This window comes from Hylaeus volcanicus, chromosome 7 (assembly GCF_026283585.1).
Source record: "Hylaeus volcanicus isolate JK05 chromosome 7, UHH_iyHylVolc1.0_haploid, whole genome shotgun sequence".
NCBI lineage: Eukaryota > Metazoa > Arthropoda > Insecta > Hymenoptera > Colletidae > Hylaeus > Hylaeus volcanicus.
In genome coordinates this window covers 8,496,228-8,514,797 of record NC_071982.1, presented here as the reverse complement: position 1 = coordinate 8,514,797, position 18,570 = coordinate 8,496,228, and the positions used below count along the sequence as shown (strand labels likewise).

The 18,570-nt window shown below is 41.5% G+C and overlaps 2 protein-coding genes across 10 annotated transcripts in view; one reads left to right on the top strand and one right to left on the bottom strand.

Moving 5' to 3' along the window:
• Positions 1-22: 22 nt before the first annotated feature.
• Positions 23-11,807, top strand: LOC128879531 (protein glass-like). 2 transcript variants are annotated; one of them, XM_054128776.1, is made up of 8 exons: positions 23-116; positions 184-977; positions 2,046-2,231; positions 2,778-3,108; positions 4,152-4,424; positions 6,352-6,687; positions 7,475-7,642; positions 8,253-11,807. In XM_054128776.1, the coding sequence occupies exons 3-8, from the start codon at positions 2,168-2,170 to the stop codon at positions 8,416-8,418; spliced, it is 1,338 nt and encodes a 445-aa protein (XP_053984751.1). In that variant the 5' UTR covers positions 23-116; positions 184-977; positions 2,046-2,167; the 3' UTR covers positions 8,419-11,807. The 2 variants fall into 2 exon arrangements, with proteins under 2 accessions (XP_053984751.1, XP_053984753.1); XM_054128778.1 differs by having other exon boundaries at positions 27-116; positions 197-977.
• Positions 9,785-18,570, bottom strand: part of LOC128879530 (C-terminal-binding protein) — a 22,195-nt gene continuing 13,409 nt past the window's right edge. For 2 of the 8 annotated variants that reach the window (XM_054128768.1, XM_054128772.1), the window contains exons 2-8: positions 15,539-15,982; positions 15,138-15,425; positions 14,868-15,056; positions 14,698-14,787; positions 14,444-14,600; positions 13,890-14,067; positions 9,785-12,952 (exon numbers count right to left, since the gene is read on the bottom strand). In XM_054128768.1, the coding sequence (XP_053984743.1) occupies positions 12,619-12,952; positions 13,890-14,067; positions 14,444-14,600; positions 14,698-14,787; positions 14,868-15,056; positions 15,138-15,425; positions 15,539-15,736 (1,434 nt within the window). In that variant the 5' untranslated portion in view covers positions 15,737-15,982 and the 3' untranslated portion in view covers positions 9,785-12,618. The other 6 variants (XM_054128771.1, XM_054128769.1, XM_054128770.1 and 3 more) reach the window with 6 other exon arrangements.

The window sequence follows — 18,570 nt, the reverse complement described above, 5'->3', positions numbered from 1 at the left end:
CACGTGGAAGACGAGGACAGGACGCACGTGGATCGAAGCCTGCCGAGGGAGAGGAAAAAAGAGAACGAAGAAGAGGCCGGCCCATGGTGGAGTGGGGTTCGGATGGATCGTAGTCAGTGAGTAAGGGGTGAGAGTGGGTGATAGTAGGTGGTAGATCTCTAGTTAGCCAAGACACATTGACAGAGCATCTTGCCAGCGTGGCACCGGTAGTGGCCCTCGAGGACTCCATCCCCCAGGACTTCTTCAGGACTTCTTGAGGACTTCTTGAGGACTTCACTGCTCGATCTACGAAAGGAACATCAGTCAAGGATCAGTAAAGGATCGGTATTCGCCTTCCAAAAGTGGAATATACCTCGTCTGTGATTTTCTACGTTCCTCTTCCTTGGATAACGCGGTGTCCTGGGATCTACGACACGGTGATGTTCTCCCAGCGCGTTTAGACCAACCTCCAAGATGTAACCATGAGTAAACGAGATGCGACCGAAGGGAGTCCGTCCTCCAAGGAAACAGGAAACAGAACTGCAGAAATGTCCGAGAAGAAGATAAAGAATCTGTACAAGAACAGGAAGAAGCTGGCGAGGAATCATTAACGTGCGTGGTGATGGTGAACTCCTACTGAAAGTTAAATAAAAATGAGTGCAACGAACTGAATTCTATCGGTTTCCAAAGTAGCGAACACTCAGATACGTTGCAAATATTACCCGAATCGTTCTTCGGAGATTCTTCGTTGATCTCGTGAACGGGAGTTTTTTCTTGAGCTCTCCAAAGTGATAACAAAGTGCCATTATTTTTATTGTGGGGGAGGGTGGGAGGGGGGTGGAAAGTAGCGATAAGAATGATCGTTTCAGCCATCGAACGACGAAGACCGGAATCACGTGGGATGATGCACATGGTTTTCAGTCTATGAATGAAAATATCTGGCAGATTTTCTGCAGAAGCCTTTAGAGGAAACCGGGCAGGTCTTCCAAGCCATAAAGGTACTTCTATACGCTCCGGTCCACATGCACGTGCATTTTCCTTTCGATCATTCATAAAAAAAAGTCATTCATGAAGTCGAGCTCGTTTCTTTTTCTTACTACGATTTTACTGTCAACAAATTTGAGAACGATAACGCGAGTTTTATTCGATTAACTCCTTTGATCCAGCTGATAGAATTGTCAATGATTAGATTAACTTCAAAAATGAAATTCTTAATTTGAGATTTGAGAATCAGGTCACCTTTGCCTCAACGACAATCATTTCATTGACACTTCGTGTTCCAAAGAAATTAAACTTAAAGGAAACCTAGCGAGAGTCACCTCTTGAGTGCAAAGGGTTAATAGTTTCTTCTTTTTAAACAGCGCCGAGGAAATATAACGTACAATTCCAAGTTAATTAATTCGAGATGTTAGATTCTCTTCCAATTTTATATTTCATTCGTGTCTATCATTCCAAGTACTCGCGTCCAGTACTCGTTGTTCAAGGAGTACTCGACTTACCGGTGCTCCGAATACATACAAATTTGAGAAAACATCCCCTAAAACCTAATTCGGTCCTGTAACGGAATCAGGAGGAAACTTAAAGGAAAGTAAAACTAAATCGCGTAAATTAAATGCACGTGTACTTTGTTCGACGTTCGATACTCGAATGGCATCGCGAACGGTTCGCGATCGTCAAACGTTTTTCGGCACGGCGTTCTCGACGCACGTATCGCGGGTTACATTCGTCTCGAGATAAGGCCTATGGGTTGTATAATCTACGCGCGTAGCAGCAGAGATGGCCAAAACCCTAGTCTTCGAATAAATCTGAAGTTTGCCAATGTGTTTGTCCCGTTTCTTTCTCTGGAAAATGTTCAAAAGTCTTCAAACTTCAGATTTATTCGAAACCTAGGGTTTTGTCCATCATTACGTAGCAGGATCCTTACAGTCCCACGGTAGCTAACAATAACGACTAAGAGCGACGAAAAGATCGCGAATCGCTACGGTATCGGTGGTCGAATCGGAAATGTCGCGAAATGTATTGACGAAGAAGTCGGTCATACTGATGGAGCAATGTGCGGTTGCCAGGGCGACCGGAGGGGCTGGACCACATCTACGCGGAGAGGAGGTGATCCGTCCGCGTATTTCATCGGGAGGCGGGGTGAACGGGGGTGTTTCTAAGGGAGGCTGCGACCAGATATTTCGCAGAGATGGAGTTTCTGCAGAATCATCACGCGGTGAACACCTCCGAGCCGCCGTACACCCTCGGCACAGGTGAGCAACTGTCGGTAGCCTCGCAATCGTGCCGATCGCCCAAACCAATTAACGCGAGGGCCGCTGAATAATTAAGCGAAAAGAATTTGTTTTAAGTGCTTTGTGCGAGCGTGAGCCGGAAAATCGTGCAAATGGTGATGGACTAGACTGCGGATCTTCATGCATTTATAGGAAATTCGAACGTGCAAGGACCTACAAAATAAAAAAGATTGAAAGTAAATGATATATGATATGAAGTTCATGATATAATTCATGTTATATTCAATTTTTGTAGCCACGAAGATTTTATTTTCCCATGAAGATCCGTAGCCTAGCGATGACGTTTGCTTGCTTTTCGTCGAGAGCAAGGAAGAATCTTTTCAATAGAAACTTTCAGTATTTTTCCAATTTTTCAACTGAGAAATCATTCTGAGAAACCATTCTACTCGGCTGTAGTAATATTCTTTATCACAAATAAGCTTAATTCGACTGTCCTCGGAAACTAAATTTTTGATACATTGTGTTATTTTGCACAGACGTTGTGGTTAACATTTCCTCGGCTCTCAGGTTCCGTGGGAAGCATCGAGGCCGCTATACCGTCTGGCCTCTGCGCTGGACCCCTCGGGGTGCTGTCCACCGAGGACACGTTAACGGACAATCAAAACGAGGAGACTCTAGGTGCTCTGCAGGGCACCCTTCGGCTGCAGGACCTTCAGAACTCCCCGGAGGACATCGGCGCCGATCAGAGCCACCAGATCCAGAATTCGGGGCAGAATCAGGTCGTTAGCGAATTCGGGGCTAGCTTCTGGGTCGACGACATGGCTGGCTTCCCGCTGCCGCCTCTGGATCTCGATCCTCTGCCACCTGGGCTCTTCAGTCCTTGCTCGGGAACATACAAGTGAGTAATTATTCTACGTCAGAGGTTCCCAAGCTTTTTAGAACCGCGGCTACCTTGGTATAGGGAGGATACAGATTATTCTCTGCGGTTCCTTTAATACCAATCAATATCAAATCAACGTATAGGCCTTATCTCGAGGCGAATGTAACCCGATACACTACGCCGAAAAACGTTTGACGATCGCGAACCGTTGGCGATGCCATTCCAGTATCGGACGCCGAATAAAGTACACGTGCCTTTAATTTACGCAATTTAGTTTTACTTTCCTTTGCGCGGTAGTGATGATGCTGAAATTCTGAGAAAAATTTCTCCTGGGTCCCCTAGACCAGGCTTATAACGGGTACTCGACTGTATTTACAGTATATCGCGGCTCCTCAGGGAGTCACGGCTCACAGTTTGGGAATCGCTGTTCTACAATACATTCTGTATACTACGGACGGTGTGTTAGTGATCACTGTTAGTGATTTTTCACGGCGATGACACAATCACGATCGCAGTAGTGATTGAACTTCGATCACGACCGTGATCCGGAAGATGGCGTTTCAGAAGCGGTTCATATTAATTGTTATCGTTAGTGTCCCGCTGTCTCCCCTTAGCAAAAATTCAAGAAACTGCAAATGAGTCAAATTTAAATTGTATTAAAATTATATTAGCATTGCTTGTAGACCATATTATAATACATATATAATCTAAGAACAACATAATTCGTGAAAACTGAAAAGAATGTTCTCTACCAATCACAGAAGCGATCACGAAGAATCACCGAATCACTGTGAAAAATCATCATGATTAAAAATGAACGTGATTGAATCACGAGTGATTCAAAAATACCAGTTCACGCCATCTCTACTGTAATACCTACCCGACTCTGTCGTTTTCTTTCCAAGCACGAGCGCTCGTCTGACCAATGCCTGGTTTTTCTCCTTGAGAGACCGCCGTCGCCTACGAATATTGGACAGTTTCAACGGTCGAATTCATGTTCAAGCCTTTCGCGACTTTAAGAATATTAAAAACTGCATTGAAATTCTATTTGCTACTTGCAGCTGGGGTTGCTCCAGAGGAGAATGCGCGCCAAGGGCAGGCAACGTGAACGGAGAAGGCGTGGCGGACGTCCTGCTGTCTCTGAAACACGCCGTGGTCCATCCAGGAAGTCCTACAGGAGGATATTACACCACGGGAGGATCGAGTCACCATTATTCGCAGGATTATACGCAAAATCTCGGCCCACCAGTACCTCCGACCCACTACGCGACCACGCCGGCCATGTCCGTGAACGTTTCCATGAACATGACGATGAACATGAACATGCACTCCGGGTAAGTGCGACCCTCTAGTTCTTAATAAATTAGTGGCGAGGATATTCTTCCTCCTGCTTTTCAACTTGAGCTCCTCTGAAAGAAGAACAGATTGGTCATTATCGATGAGAAACATTGAGTAGTCCAATAAATCAAGTTAAATAAAATATTTAAAGAATTTTTATACTTACATACTTGAGATATAAAAAGGAAGCAAGGTAAAAAGGAGTGTAAGCATTGAAAGAAAAAAGTAACTAGAATTAGAATACATATACAGGGTGGGGTATTTTAAACAGGTCATTAGACCAAAGTTACTTGGTATCGGGTGGCTCATAATTTGGTAGTATCAATTTTTCTGTAGGTGGAGGCGTCAAGGAGATATGAAGAGCAATTCTGTTTTTTTTTTTTTTAATTGAATGGCATGGTTTCTTACTTGCAGTCTACTATGAAGGTCATTCGAGGTCACCCAAAGTCAACTGCAATAGAAAATAAACTGTCCTAATAAATTGTCTGTTTAAAATGTTTCACCCTGTATATAGGGAGTTTGATTAGACATACTAACAATTATAGAACGTACATTTCGCTGTTACTCTATCATTTCTATACAGCGAACCAATTTGCGAGAAGTCGAGACTTTATTGGAAGCCATACGAAACGCTACACGAACCAATACCGCGTTCCTTGATTGTGTCGGGAAAACGAAGACGGTTGAATTCTTTTTAATCGCATCGATTCGCCATCGTATGCGTTTCCTTTGAACAAAATAGCTCGAATCGATCTTTTACAGTGATTAGTCGCAATGGCGTCGAGAAAGAACCGATTTCAATTTTTCGTATCCGATATACAGGGTGTGTTTGGTAACTGGCGGTACAAAGAGGGGGGGGGGGGTGGGGTGGGGGGGTGATTCTACATGAAAAAATAAGTCGAAAATATAGAGTAACAATTTTTCGTGCGAGGCTTTGTTTTCGAGAGAATCGAAAAACATGAATAATCGAGAAAGATGAAAAATAAAATTATACATTTGTAAAGAGCTATTATAAAATTACCATATATCTGTTTGGAACATTGCTATACTTTAATTCCGTTCTTTTCTTTTCCTTATTTACTAACAACTTTTTATAAATTAATGCATTATCACAGATTACATACTTGCAAAATTAAAGAAATAACTAAAAAACTACTGAAGTATGATGTCCGGTTGGCTAATATTTATATGCATGTTTAAATTTCGGTAAAAATTGGACACAATGAGTTTTTCACCCTCGGTCTTCGTATGATTACTTCGACATTCGATTTTATTGCGCGTTCCTAATTCTCCGTTACGACAAAAACAAAGTTAACACTCTACCGATCGGTAATATTTATTTATTACTTCCTTATTACTGAGATAGCACGATCCCATTGTATGCTTCCATTAATACCTGGATTATGAAACATTATGTAAATATATTCATAAAACGGTTCTGATGGATAAAATAAATTTTCCATGTCACTAATGTTATGAAAATAAACAATATTATTAAACTTAAATACATATATGTCCAAACGGCGGTGGGTAAAGCGTTAAACTGCGATAATAACCATCGAGACAACGATCTACAGTGCGATCAGTTACAACGAGACGTGATCAAGCGCACCCGTACCCGGCGAAACTTCAAAGTCGATTCTCTCGAAAACAAAGCCTCTCACGAGAAATCTTTACTCTATATTTTCGACTTATTTTTTAACGTAGAATCGTTCCCTTCTCCCTTTTGGTACCACCAGTTACCTAGTACCCTGTACAATTGTTAGAAACCTTGATTGGAAATTACAGAATAGCTCGTCGCACAGACTCGGCAAAATGCAAGACAACCCCCCCCCCCCCCCGCCATCTTGACCCGGAGGGTGCGCTGCCGAGGGGTTGCACGAGTAGAGTTATTCAGGATTGTCTGTGTGTGTGTGCGCGTAGGTACGAGCAGAGCTATTCGTCGGCATGGGGCGTGGAACCCCTGTTAAGTCCCGCCCAGCAGTATAATCCCGTGGAGCAACAGACGAGGGTGAATCAATCCCCGGCCAATAGCCTGATCGGCACTACCACCCATCCTCATTCTCATCCCCCGACGCACGGCCATTCCAGGCTCCAATTGTCCAGCGAACATGCGCTCTGCATAGGCGCCACCGGGAACCCGGTCGCGTCCGACGACAATGGCAGACCGAACCTCTGCAGAATCTGCGGCAAGTCGTACGCGCGACCCAGCACCCTCAAGACGCATCTCAGAACCCATTCCGGCGAGAAACCGTTTAGGTCAGGAACGCTTCCTATTCAAATGGGGAGGGAGAGTATTTTTAACAGAGATGGGCAAAACCCTTTGAGTATATAGACATGGAGGAGGATTGCCAGCACCGAAAGTATGTCCAAAGTCGGTGTGAGACAGAAAGGTATATAGAATGATATTTGTCCTCTCTGTGCATGCGTGAAATACATTATGAATGCCAGTTCCATAAAAAGTATACACACTCATTATCCACACTAAATGTAACGTTTATTGTAGTAAAACTATGCGCATATTATTTTTACGGAATCCAACTACTGTTTATCTCAGCTAAAATCAATAACAGATGCCAAGGAATTATAAATTATATTATATTAGATTAAATATATTACATTATATTAGAATAAAATGCAGTATACAGATTTAGAGAATTTACATATTATAATTATAATATAATTTAATTATAATTATTATTATAATATAATATTACATATTAATATTACAACAATTCATAAAACTGAAGTGCAGGGTTTCTATAGATATACACAAAGAGTGCAGGTTTAGTGCAGGTACGATGTTGACGCATGCACAGAGAGGACGAATATCACTCTATACCTTTTTATCTCGCACAGACTTTGAACACACTTTCGGTCTATACAGAACAAAGCAATTCCTCCTCCATTTCTATGTATATACTCAAAGATTTTTAACCGCGGCGAAAGAGTAATTCAATACTCGAACGGTCAATGAATGAACAATATAATGAACTAGCTATCGTTTTAAAAAGAGTCTCGTTTGAATTGTATACTTTTCTTCAAGGTGTCACGCGTGCTCGAAGGCATTCAGTCAAGCCGCCAATTTGACCGCCCACGCGAGAACTCATTCCGGGGAAAAACCGTTTCGATGTCCCGTCTGCGACAGAAGATTCTCACAGAGCAGCTCCGTTACGACACACATGAGAACGCATTCAGGGGAACGTCCGTACAGGTGAGTTTCGGATCTGGATGAGGAAGAAAACAGGAGTTGCAGAGAAATTACAAACACAGATATTTGAATAGTTATATTAACCCTTTGCATTCGAGTGGTGACTCTCAGTCATCATTAGGTTTTACGCAGTAAATCAACCAACAATCATGTTTGTTTACCTTTCATTTCTATGGAGCTTAAAGTGTCGATAAAATGATTGTCGGCGAGGTGAAGGTGACCTTATTCTCAAATCTAGATGGCTTAGAATTCATGGGAATACTGCAGTAATGGGCAAAACCCTAGGTTACGAATAAATCTGAAGTTTGCCGGTATATTTGTCTCGTTTCCTCTTTTGAACATTTTCCAAGAGAAAGAAACGAGACAAACACGTCGGCAAACTTCAGATTTATTCGAAGCCTAGGGTTTTGTTCATCTCTGTGCAATAGAATGCTAAGAAACATCTCGAGTTGCTGGCAGATACCAGAAAAAAGACCTCCAGTGCAAAGGGTTAATATGCGGAGGCACCTGTAGAAGATCTGCGATGAGCGAGCTCTTCCGGGTCTTCGACATAGCATTTGGTACCCTGTAAATCGATTTACCTTTGAACTGGACCGGCTCTTCGTTCTTCCAGATGCCGATTCTGCAAGAAAGCGTTCTCGGACAGCTCAACGTTAACGAAGCATCTTCGAATTCATTCCGGCGAGAAACCGTACCAGTGCAAGCTGTGTCTGCTGAGGTTCAGTCAGAGCGGCAATCTCAACAGGCATATGAGAGTCCACGGCGGGTCTTTGACGTGACACAGCTCGATATCGATTATCGGCAACGATCGCGTGCTGCCGCGATGTTGTCGGATACCTGTGATTCAACTTGGCTCGAGCGTACCGGAGAGAATGTAAATTAATTAATGATAATAAATTGCGACAGTCGATGCTCGTAGGGTGCTGCCACGTAACCGTTTTCAATTCACGCGAAAGCATTTTTTTTTATTATTATTATTATTATTATTGATCAAAGGGGCTCGCGCGTTTGGATATACTTTTTGAAACGATACATAAGACAAGTAATGATCGCATTATGTGCTGTATTTGGCATTAGGAACTTATCAAGAATTCATTGTACTCGTCTCCTTTGGTCGTGGACAACGAAACGACGACACACCGTTGATCGATATATTTTTTTCGAAACTTGCGTGGAATTTGTGAAATCTTCCCCGCGATCGTTCGTCTGTATATGCTACGAATTATTACAAACAGGTCAGGATAGGTGAACAGGGTATCGCAGTTTTATACCTACAGCATCCACCACAGCACCGTTGATTATTGTACAAATATTGTATTTATTATAATTATTATTAATTATAATATTAATGTTGCTGTTTTTACCACCTTCAATTTTCATCATTGTGGCTTTTCTTTGTCAGTTTGCTTCTTTTTGTAAAATGAAGGTGTTTTGGCGCCATTTTGATAAAAAAAAAAAAAAGAAACGTTTCTCTCTCTCTATATATATATGATATATATAGAATATGCATTATATTCTATATATATACAATATATAATATATATAATATTCGTATGAGAACAACTGATTAAAAAACAGATGAATGAATATGTGAGTTTCTCTCTCTCTCTCTCTCTCGCTCGCTCGCTCGCACTCTGTAATCCCACAGCATCAGGATCCACGTTTATCTTTTTGTGGGAAGAGGGGGGTGAGGAAAAGGAGGCTTCATGTTTCGCCGGCTAGTTGGTAATTAAGTGGGTAGATATTGGTTCATGAAATCCTCGCATTAATTTGCCTCTTTTTCACAATTAAAACTATATAAGAACAACTCTGTCTTCTTCGTTTAGAGTAGCGTCTTCTTCTTCACTCGTCAAAAAATTCTCTCGCTCGCTCTCGTTCTCTCTTTATATATAATGATGTATTTATAAGTAATAATATTCTTGAAAAAAAAAAAGTATGTATAATGTTTCTACGTTATGTACTGGTACGACTGCGCAAAGACGAGCTGGCCCCCACCTCTATAGAGTCCTCTAAATAAGCATGCAGCTTCCTGGACCATCTCGTCGATCGACAAACGTACCTCTAGTATTTGTGTACGTAGCGTATTCTATTTAAAAATGTAGAATGTCATCTCTGTCACGCTGTATGTGTCTGTGATGCTTTACGTTATTTTTTTTTTTTTTTTTTTTTTTTAAATGTTTTCGCACCTTTCGTTCACTCTTTCTTCTCTCACTCTCGCTCGCTCGCTCGCTCGCTCCTACATCGCCTCGTATTATCGATCAAGTGTTTGCTTGGTAAATCTGATCTCTACATCAGTTGGAATGGTTTTTCATTCGCTTGAAAGCTTCGAAAGCAAAAAGCTCGTGTTAAGGTGCATTATCCCAGAGGCATCGATGAATACCAAACGATTCAGTCTCTAACGTTTTTTTTTCTTCCATCTCATCCGAACAATTTTAAATAACAACAAAACTCTTCATTTTTCATTTATATCTGGCATATCGACCACTGAGAATAGAAAATTAATTGTCTATACATATATCACTTCTCGCAATTTGTGTTCCTGCGAAAAACATGGATACACGGTGTACGCGCGCGCGCGTGTGTGTGTGTTTGTGTGTGTAAACGTGTTTTTTTTGTATGTGTTCAGTTCAACGCTTCACGACCGTTCTCGCGTGCTCTCTCTTCCATTCTCTCTCTCTCCTTAATTTTGGATTTACATAATTAAAAAATCAATGACTCGTCGTCCGTTACCGGTAAACCTGTAGTTATAAATTGAAATCATAAAAAAGAACCGAATAGATATGTGTATCTCTAAAATAGATCTTTCGCACACTTCAATCCCATTTCTTCTTTCTTTCTTTTTTTTTTTTTATTTACTTATTATTATCATCATCGTCGTCGTTGTCGTCGTCGTCGTCGTCGTCGTCGCATTTAATAATTTTTTCTCAAAAAATCTTCCAGTTTCTTTTCGTTTTTAATGATTTATCTTTCGATAATATATTCAAGTGTTTCGTAACATCGCATTACTTTACTTAATACAATAATTAATCATATTATAATTATCAATTAATAAAACTTGTTTCTGTTCGTTCTATCGTTCGCTCGTGTACGCTTACTTTATCTCGTTTTTCTTCCGTTCGCAATCTCACTCACTTAAAAGACTGCTAAACCATAGGTATATTACTTTTTTTTCTTTTCATCGAAACAATAAACAGATTTCTTCTTCCCGGTCGGGAACACAAACGTACGATGCTGTCCCGAGGGAGAAAGCCTTCGGAGAAGAACCCGCGAGAGGAAATGAAGGGCTAAGCACCGCCGTCCGTGAACTGTGCGACAACTACGCTGGCTGGACGAATAGCTAGCGTCCGTGCACGGCCGTCGGTAGTTTTTATGGTGCGTCCACCAATAGGAGACCTTTTCTATAGTGTCACGTGGCCGATCCAAGCAGCGCTAGCTTCGCCCTGTCCATTTCCCCTCGGTGGCCATCTCCTGAGAACAGCATAGTACCCGTTACAATTATGTTTACCTATTACATTACAAATCGAAACTTCGGATGAAGATGCTGCATTCTTTACACGTTACGTTAAGGCATTCATGAATGTAATTCGAAAGGAAGTAGAAACATCGACTCGTTGAAGCAACTTTGTTCCACTACACACTCGCGCATGAAGATTCGATCGATTATCGACATTTAAAAATACGATAAAGAAGGCATTCAATTTATTTTTACTTTTTTTTTTTTACGAAGTTTTATACTCGGTACTACCAACGACACTAAATACCACGCTCGAGAATGCCCCAACGGTTGCATATCTTTTGTCCACAAATTGTTCGTTACCTCTGTTCACTTTAAACCACAGATAGGGTACGGTACAACATTTTTCTTTTCTTTTCTTATCACGGTCTTATCGTCTACGCAGCATTTTCATGATCTCGAGTAAAACATAAAAATGTATTAGCGAGCGGCTACATTTGTTTTTAATACGGTATACCAAACATCGGGAGTCACAACGTCCACGAAAGAAACAATGTTCGTTAAAGTTATCGGTGGTTGCCAAATCGTATATGCTCTCGGGAGGTATGGTTCTTTTCGAAACAAGAACTAAAATAGCATGCGCGAACCCAAATACAGTATGGCGAAGTAATGCATGACTCGCTAAAAGAAAAAAGAAAAAAAAAAGAAAAATAAAGAAACACCATCGGTTCCATGTTTGATTTCAAATTTAAAAAACCTGCATAGAAAAGAAAGATTTGGATTTACATGAGTGAAGTACTCAGAAATGATTAAGCTACTACGAGTAGCAGATAAAAGAAATTCTGCGATACTTGTTCTGAGACAATTATCGACTGGAAGAGGCGGATCATCGTTATTCTTATATAGTAGAAGAAGAAGAAGAGTGAAATATCAGTTTTTTTTTGCGCGCGGGTTAAATAGTTGAACAATAAAAAAAAAAAAAAAGAAATTACAGAGAAATCTTACCCACCGTTTATTCCCAAACCTAGCCAACGACATCTCGCGATAAGCCGTCACCATTAGCGCCCAACTGTATTTGGTTTGTTCACAAATGTTTACATCAAATGCACTATTCCAGGAGCCCACCAAACGCAGACTCAAGCTCGACATACACACGGGGCATGCGCGCAACACTGACGTGCACCACAGGCAACCTCGCTCTTTCTCTCCCTCTCATTCTCACTTGTTTTTCTCACTCCCGTTTACTTTCTCTCCTCCCGCCTACCCCCCGTTCTCTCTTTCACTCTGTTTGCCCGAGGATGGATTCCCTCGGGTTTCCTTCGGAAGCAGCGGACATTATTTTTTGTTTTTTCTTATTTCATTTTTGTTGTTGATGTTGAATGTTGTTGTGTTGTTGTTGGGGGGCACATTATCGTGCACGACACACGTTTAGTCAATCGGCCATTTGTCATCGGAGGTCGTGTGCGAATGGCTAAGGGAAATTAGATCGGAGGGTGGTGCTGGAGTGGACGTCGGGGGTTCAAGGTCAACGAGGGCTCGGTGCAGGTGGGCTTGGCCGGGGGTCAGGCTCGCTCACTATGCTGTGTGGTATACCGGTTAATCCAGCAGTAGGAGGAGCTGAAGCAGGGCCTCCAGCCCCACCGCCGCCTACCGTTGGACCCGTAGGGCCTGTCGGACCCCCGGCGCCTGCACCGCCTGCAGAGGAGTTCGGTCCGCCACCACCCCCACCACCACCGCCGCCGACGACGGAATGCCCACCAGGAGGTGGGGGTGCAGAATCGTGAGGAGTCGTTGAATGCGCCTGTTGAACGGGCAGCCCCCCGGAATAGTATCCGCCGTTGATCCCCTCAGGGTAGCTGCTGGAGAAAGCGAAAAGAAATTTGGCCACTTCGATAAATGCCTTTCACAAAGTGCCCAATTCGATCTTAGGAAATCCAAAGAGGTTCGAACGCTTCTAACCACGTTACTTTTACACACTCGATTCTCTTTCCGTGTAATACGAGTTAACATCTGCTTGAAAATCTGTTTCTGTAAAAATTACGATATCTTTTTCCCCGGTGTAAGAGAAACAAATGGCAACGTTACTTGAAGTATACCCTAACGCTTTTATTTATTTATATATCATTGTAATAAGCGGGATAAACACTTGTTCGTCGACCGAGCCGCTTCGAACGTTTCATTGTACCGTCCTCGAATCGCGGGTTTTCGTATCATCGCCACCAGAGATGGAGAGAACCCATGGACGTGTAAGGAAAGGGAGCGATGTTCGGCACCGCCTGTGGGTCGGACCATGGTGGTAATGCGAAACGGATTAGAATGTAGCTTGGACGAGAAATTCTAGGATAAATCAACCGCGTAAGTCGAGGACTTACTGTAATCGTAAAACGTTTTCGAATCTTGAACTCGAGTCATCCTCTGTCAGAAATTACCTTTGGGACAATCTTTGATGCGGTATACAGAAAAAAAAAGTATAACTTTTAATATGTAATAATATATATTGTTAACATTTCGATCAATTTCAATATATTTCAATATATTCAACAATGTAAAGAATTTGATTTGTTTGACATTACATAGCGGGTTTCAAGCATTAAAAAAATAATATAGATTTCTAGATCTTCGTTATAAAACTCGTCTACTACGAAACCAGAAGTCGAAAACGTTTCACGATTACGATAAAATGCTTGAAACGACTCTACCAACGAACAAGTTTTATTTAAACACAAGCATGAATCAACATCATCAAGCTGAATAATAGTTTTTTTTTTTCTTTTATTAACATAAACAGATGCTTACCCGGTCGTGGAAAGGAAGTATTCCTTGTTCACACAGTTTCGCAAGCAATCGGGTATGCGACCGACGATGGCTCTTCGTATCTCACTGGCTGCCATCTCGCGAAGTTCGGTGCAACTTGCATCGCTGTAGAATGCTGCGTGTGGCGTACACAGTAGATTGGGTGCGTCTTTCAAAGGACCTGCGGTGGAAACAGAGATCCGTTCGATTACTATTGTTTCATATTAATGAACTGAATCTATTTCCGTGTGCTGTTTGCGTCAAACAAATTCGATCATGGCATAGATAGGGCGTGTTTGCGTTGTAATATTTGCTCGATAACACGAATGATTCATTAACGAGTTTGTTAATGTCGAGCAAGATACTTCGTTAATGAATCATAAAGCAAGCGTGGTCGTCAACTTCGAGAATTTAAATTACAAATTGGAAATCAAAGCATCGTACGATTCTTTTTCCGAATAGGTTTCCGAACAATGAAGAAGGACCAGGATAATGAAAGGATATATTAGTTAACATGGGGGGGGGGGGGGGGTTAGGTATGGACAGATAAAACTCACACTGCGAGGACTGACCCTGAAAGACGTTGTATGGCTCATTTTCGTGTACATCGAGTGCTGCTGCGCGAATTCTGCCTTGTTTCAGTGCTGCGGCTAATGCATCATCGTCTACCAGACCACCTCTTGCTGTATTGACTAAAAAGGCGCCAGGTCTCATCTATAACACGAGTCATAATCGTAAGCAACACGGAAGTCTACATAAAATTTACAAGAATTATTTAAATATGAAACGATAACCGATGATGCTAGCGTACCTGTTTGATAGTGAATTCATTAATTAGATGATGGTTGTGCTCGTTCAAGGTACAATGCAAGGATACGCAGTCTGACTGGAATAGTAGATCCTGTAATAAATCACAATTACGTATTACACGCGTGTATTTTCTTTACGTTACTTCGATAAGAAATATAGTTAATATCGAACCTGTAACGTGTAGACCCTGTTAAGACCAAGGGACTTTTCAATTCCGTCCGGTAGATAGGGATCATAAAAGATGACAGTGAAGCCAAAAGCTTTGGCACGCAGGGCAACTGCAGAACCAATCCTACCTAGCCCAACTATTCCAAGCGTGTCACCACGTATCCTTGCGCATCCTGTTGCAGCTTCCCTGACCTGATTCATAAAAATTAAAGTTAATTAGTTGCCGTAAGACATCGAGACATTTTAGAATTACGCTCGTCTTGAAATTCTCACCTGTTCCGGGCCCGTGAATTTTTTCCCTTCGCGTACCATATTTGCCAACCAATATGTACGTCGATATAAATTTAAAATGAGGCAAAGGGTGGTGTCAGCTACTTCTTCGACGCCATAGCCAGGCACATTGCACACGGCGATGCCAAGCTCTCCTGCCGCTTTGACATCTATGTTATCTACTCCGGATCCAATTCTTACAATGATTCGTAAAGTTTTGAATTTTTCAAGATCTTCTTTTGTCAAAATTATGGTGTGCCACATTAATGCGCCTACCGCTTCATTTAGTACCTGTAAAAAGAAAAGGGGTCGCACCTTGTTTTACCAAACTTTAAGAACAAAATATATCCTTCTCCGACCACAAATACAATTCAACACTATGGATCGAAATTTAAACCATTTACCTTTTCGTGAATTTCAGATGTAGACTGCGCATCACAGAAGGCCACAGTTGCAACATCTTTGAGAATAGGCATTTCAATAGAGCAGTCTCGGCCATCTAACAAAGCCACTAACGGTCGCGTCTGAATGGGTCCATTTGCAATTGGACCCCTCAGGTTCTCCATTCGAGGGCGTTTGGGCATCATCTTCCGTTTGTCCATCGGTCAAACAGCCCCCCCAATTTTTATATTTTTCACTTGTACTCTCAGTGTCACTAAAAATATTTGCTTTCTTCCAAGGAAGTCCTATCGTCCACTTGTAAGGAAGCCTCTTCGTATGTCTTGAAATATGATTTTGCACTTTTACGCTGTGTCACACGGATTGCTTTTGTAACACTGACTTCTGGTCGGTTTTTGGACAAGGACCACCGAACCTCCAACGCATCACGACTCGTTGAACACCGTCTCCTATCAAATAAAAAATAATAAAATTGTTAAGACAAATTGTTCAGACAAATCGTTAAGAATTGCTTTCATTTATATTGATAATATAACAACAACTTATCAAAATTATTGCGATGCAATCATAAATGTTATTAGTAAACACATCATTCGACTGTACCAATATCTACAAACAAACTTGTTGCAGTAACCGTTAATAGTCATTTTGCAACGAATATAAACAGAACTAAGTTAAGCACGTAATATTTTGCAACATTTTGACAAGTATGGAGCATAAACGAAGAGAAAAACGTCTGAAGAGGATTCATTAGAAAGTTGTGCAAACTTTTTCCACGATCGGAAACAATTTCACAAAAACGAAAATGCAATACGCATAAAATAGGGCCACTTCGTATAATAAACATACATTTCGACGCCTTCATGAATTTCTTCATGGAAGAGAAATCCATGCGATACGCATAATTATAAACGTTTCACACGCGAACACGATATCGCGCGCTCGAGAATCTACTAAAATTCGCGAAAAGCCAATATTCGATCGACCAAAGAAGTTTAACGTAAATTTACGTTGGAAAAAAGGAAGCACTTAACAGCGTGTACAAACCGAACGTTTTAGGTTACCTTGAAACGCGCCGGCTTAACCTGCGCACTGCGTTGTGTTCAGCACAGTGAAAGAAACGTTCGGAAAATGTAAGAAAAGCCAAGAACACGATGCCCGTGTTTTCTTTAAACAAAAATACATACGAACTTACTACACTTCGATCCTAAACAGAGGAATAAAAGTAATCGCACAGAACACACCGAACATTGAGAACAGAATTACTAGCTGGGGCAAATGTTTTCGGAACTGTTAATGGAGAGCCTGGCGTTGGTTAGTGGGTCGACATTTTCAGCCCATTTTCGGCAGGAATTGTAAACCAATCATAGTGCGTTTCGCACGCTCGTTATTTCGATTAACTGTTCGATAACCCATTAATTCACGCTTTCAGAGACTTTGTTTCTGCTAAAATATATACTTAGCAAGCAACAATACGAAAACAGAAAAATATGCTGGATCAGAGTCGATTTAGTGCCCCCGGTGCTTTTATATGGCGGAACGGAAAAATGCTGAACCAGCGAAGTTCCATAAGAAAGTAGAGAAACTGACACGTGGCGCCCTCGTCAGACGCCGTCACCACGCAATACTTAACCAAGATCATCAAAAATAAATCAAACTTGTGACAAGAAAGTACCTACTTCGGTATGATGTTTTTTTACGATCGAAGTAACCTAAATCGCGGCATTCTCTGCGCACCATTAGAAAATGTTTATCGATTGAAAACAACCCAGAAAACTTTCCCTGTTCCCTAAAAGGAAAATTCTGCAACTTTGAACGAGCAAATTTAGGTCGAATATATCACATTCGAACAACTATCATTTCTGGTCAGACCAACTAGAGACGTTCGATTATCGTAAAGAACTTAATCCTATATTCGTTCTTTAATCAAAGCAATTGATACACCATTAAAAAGTCGAGTTCTACAAAAGCGATCTCACGAAAATCGATTCGAAAAAAACGTCTTTCGAGTTACCGACTCAGCCGTTTACTTTTACATTTTTTAGGTTAGATCTATATACTTGTATTCATATTCACGGTACGATGAAGAGAAGAACTAGAAATTAAAGGATAAACTAATGGTTTCTATTATTCGTGTAGATTCGATACAGAATGAGACGAGTTCGTTACGGATTCTTCTCGGATATTTCGTCGATGGGTACAGTTGGTCTGGCCCACCGAAGGCGGGAACATTCCATGTGATTGGTTTAATACAAGATAAACGATACACATTAAGATTCGTTCACGCACGACCGTGACGAGAAAGATGAGCGGAGAGGAATGTTTGATCTGCCGGTCAATATACACAAGTAATCGGAAACACAAGCCACGAGGAAGGCTACAAAATGAGATCGCTGCTAGCCTCAGCGAAAGCGAGGATGCGATACTAACGCAGAGTGCAAACCTAAGCACTTTGACTTGGGCACATGTTGTGCCAACTCAGCGAAAATGCAAGCTCATATCATCAAAAGGAGGAGAGGCAAGGAGGCGAGATTAAGCCCTTGTTCGACAGCTGGCAGCGTATATCATACGTAATACACGGTTAGTAGCTGGGAGAGCGATGTGTCGAGGAAGTGCGCTTAGAAAGAGACTTGTAACACTCTATTTACTATACGCTCGTGCGTGGTTAACTAGCTACAACGGGAACGTACTTTCCGTTGCTATACTAATTATTTTTATCTGTAGGAATCTCGTAACGAGGAATTGAAATAATAAATTACGTGTCGAATACCGGACGCTGTCTTGAAGTATTAACATTTACGAATTACTGATGTTTCTCGAGGGCCCATCCGAAGTTATCAAGACGTTTCCGAGCAAGTTAAAAATTCATCGAGCTTTTAAAACGAAAGCTAAGCGATCGAATCGAACCCTTTAGCTTAATCTCGGTGTGCAACAGAGTTTTTCCAGTTACAGATACAGCGACGAATGATGGCAGGGTGGGGCTAGAACAATTAGCTTTCGTTTTAAAAGCTCGATGAATTTTTAACTTGCTCGGAAA

What these genes read in the sequence shown, in the direction of transcription:
- LOC128879531 (XM_054128776.1), top strand. Translation starts at nt 2,168, where the DNA reads ATGGAGTTTCTGCAGAATCATCACGCGGTGAACACCTCCGAGCCGCCG. An exon ending in GCCGTACACCCTCGGCACAG is followed by an intron (nt 2,232 to 2,777) that starts GTGAGCAACTGT and finishes CTCGGCTCTCAG; the next exon opens with GTTCCGTGGGAAGCATCGAG. An exon ending in AACATGAACATGCACTCCGG is followed by an intron (nt 4,425 to 6,351) that starts GTAAGTGCGACC and finishes GTGTGCGCGTAG; the next exon opens with GTACGAGCAGAGCTATTCGT.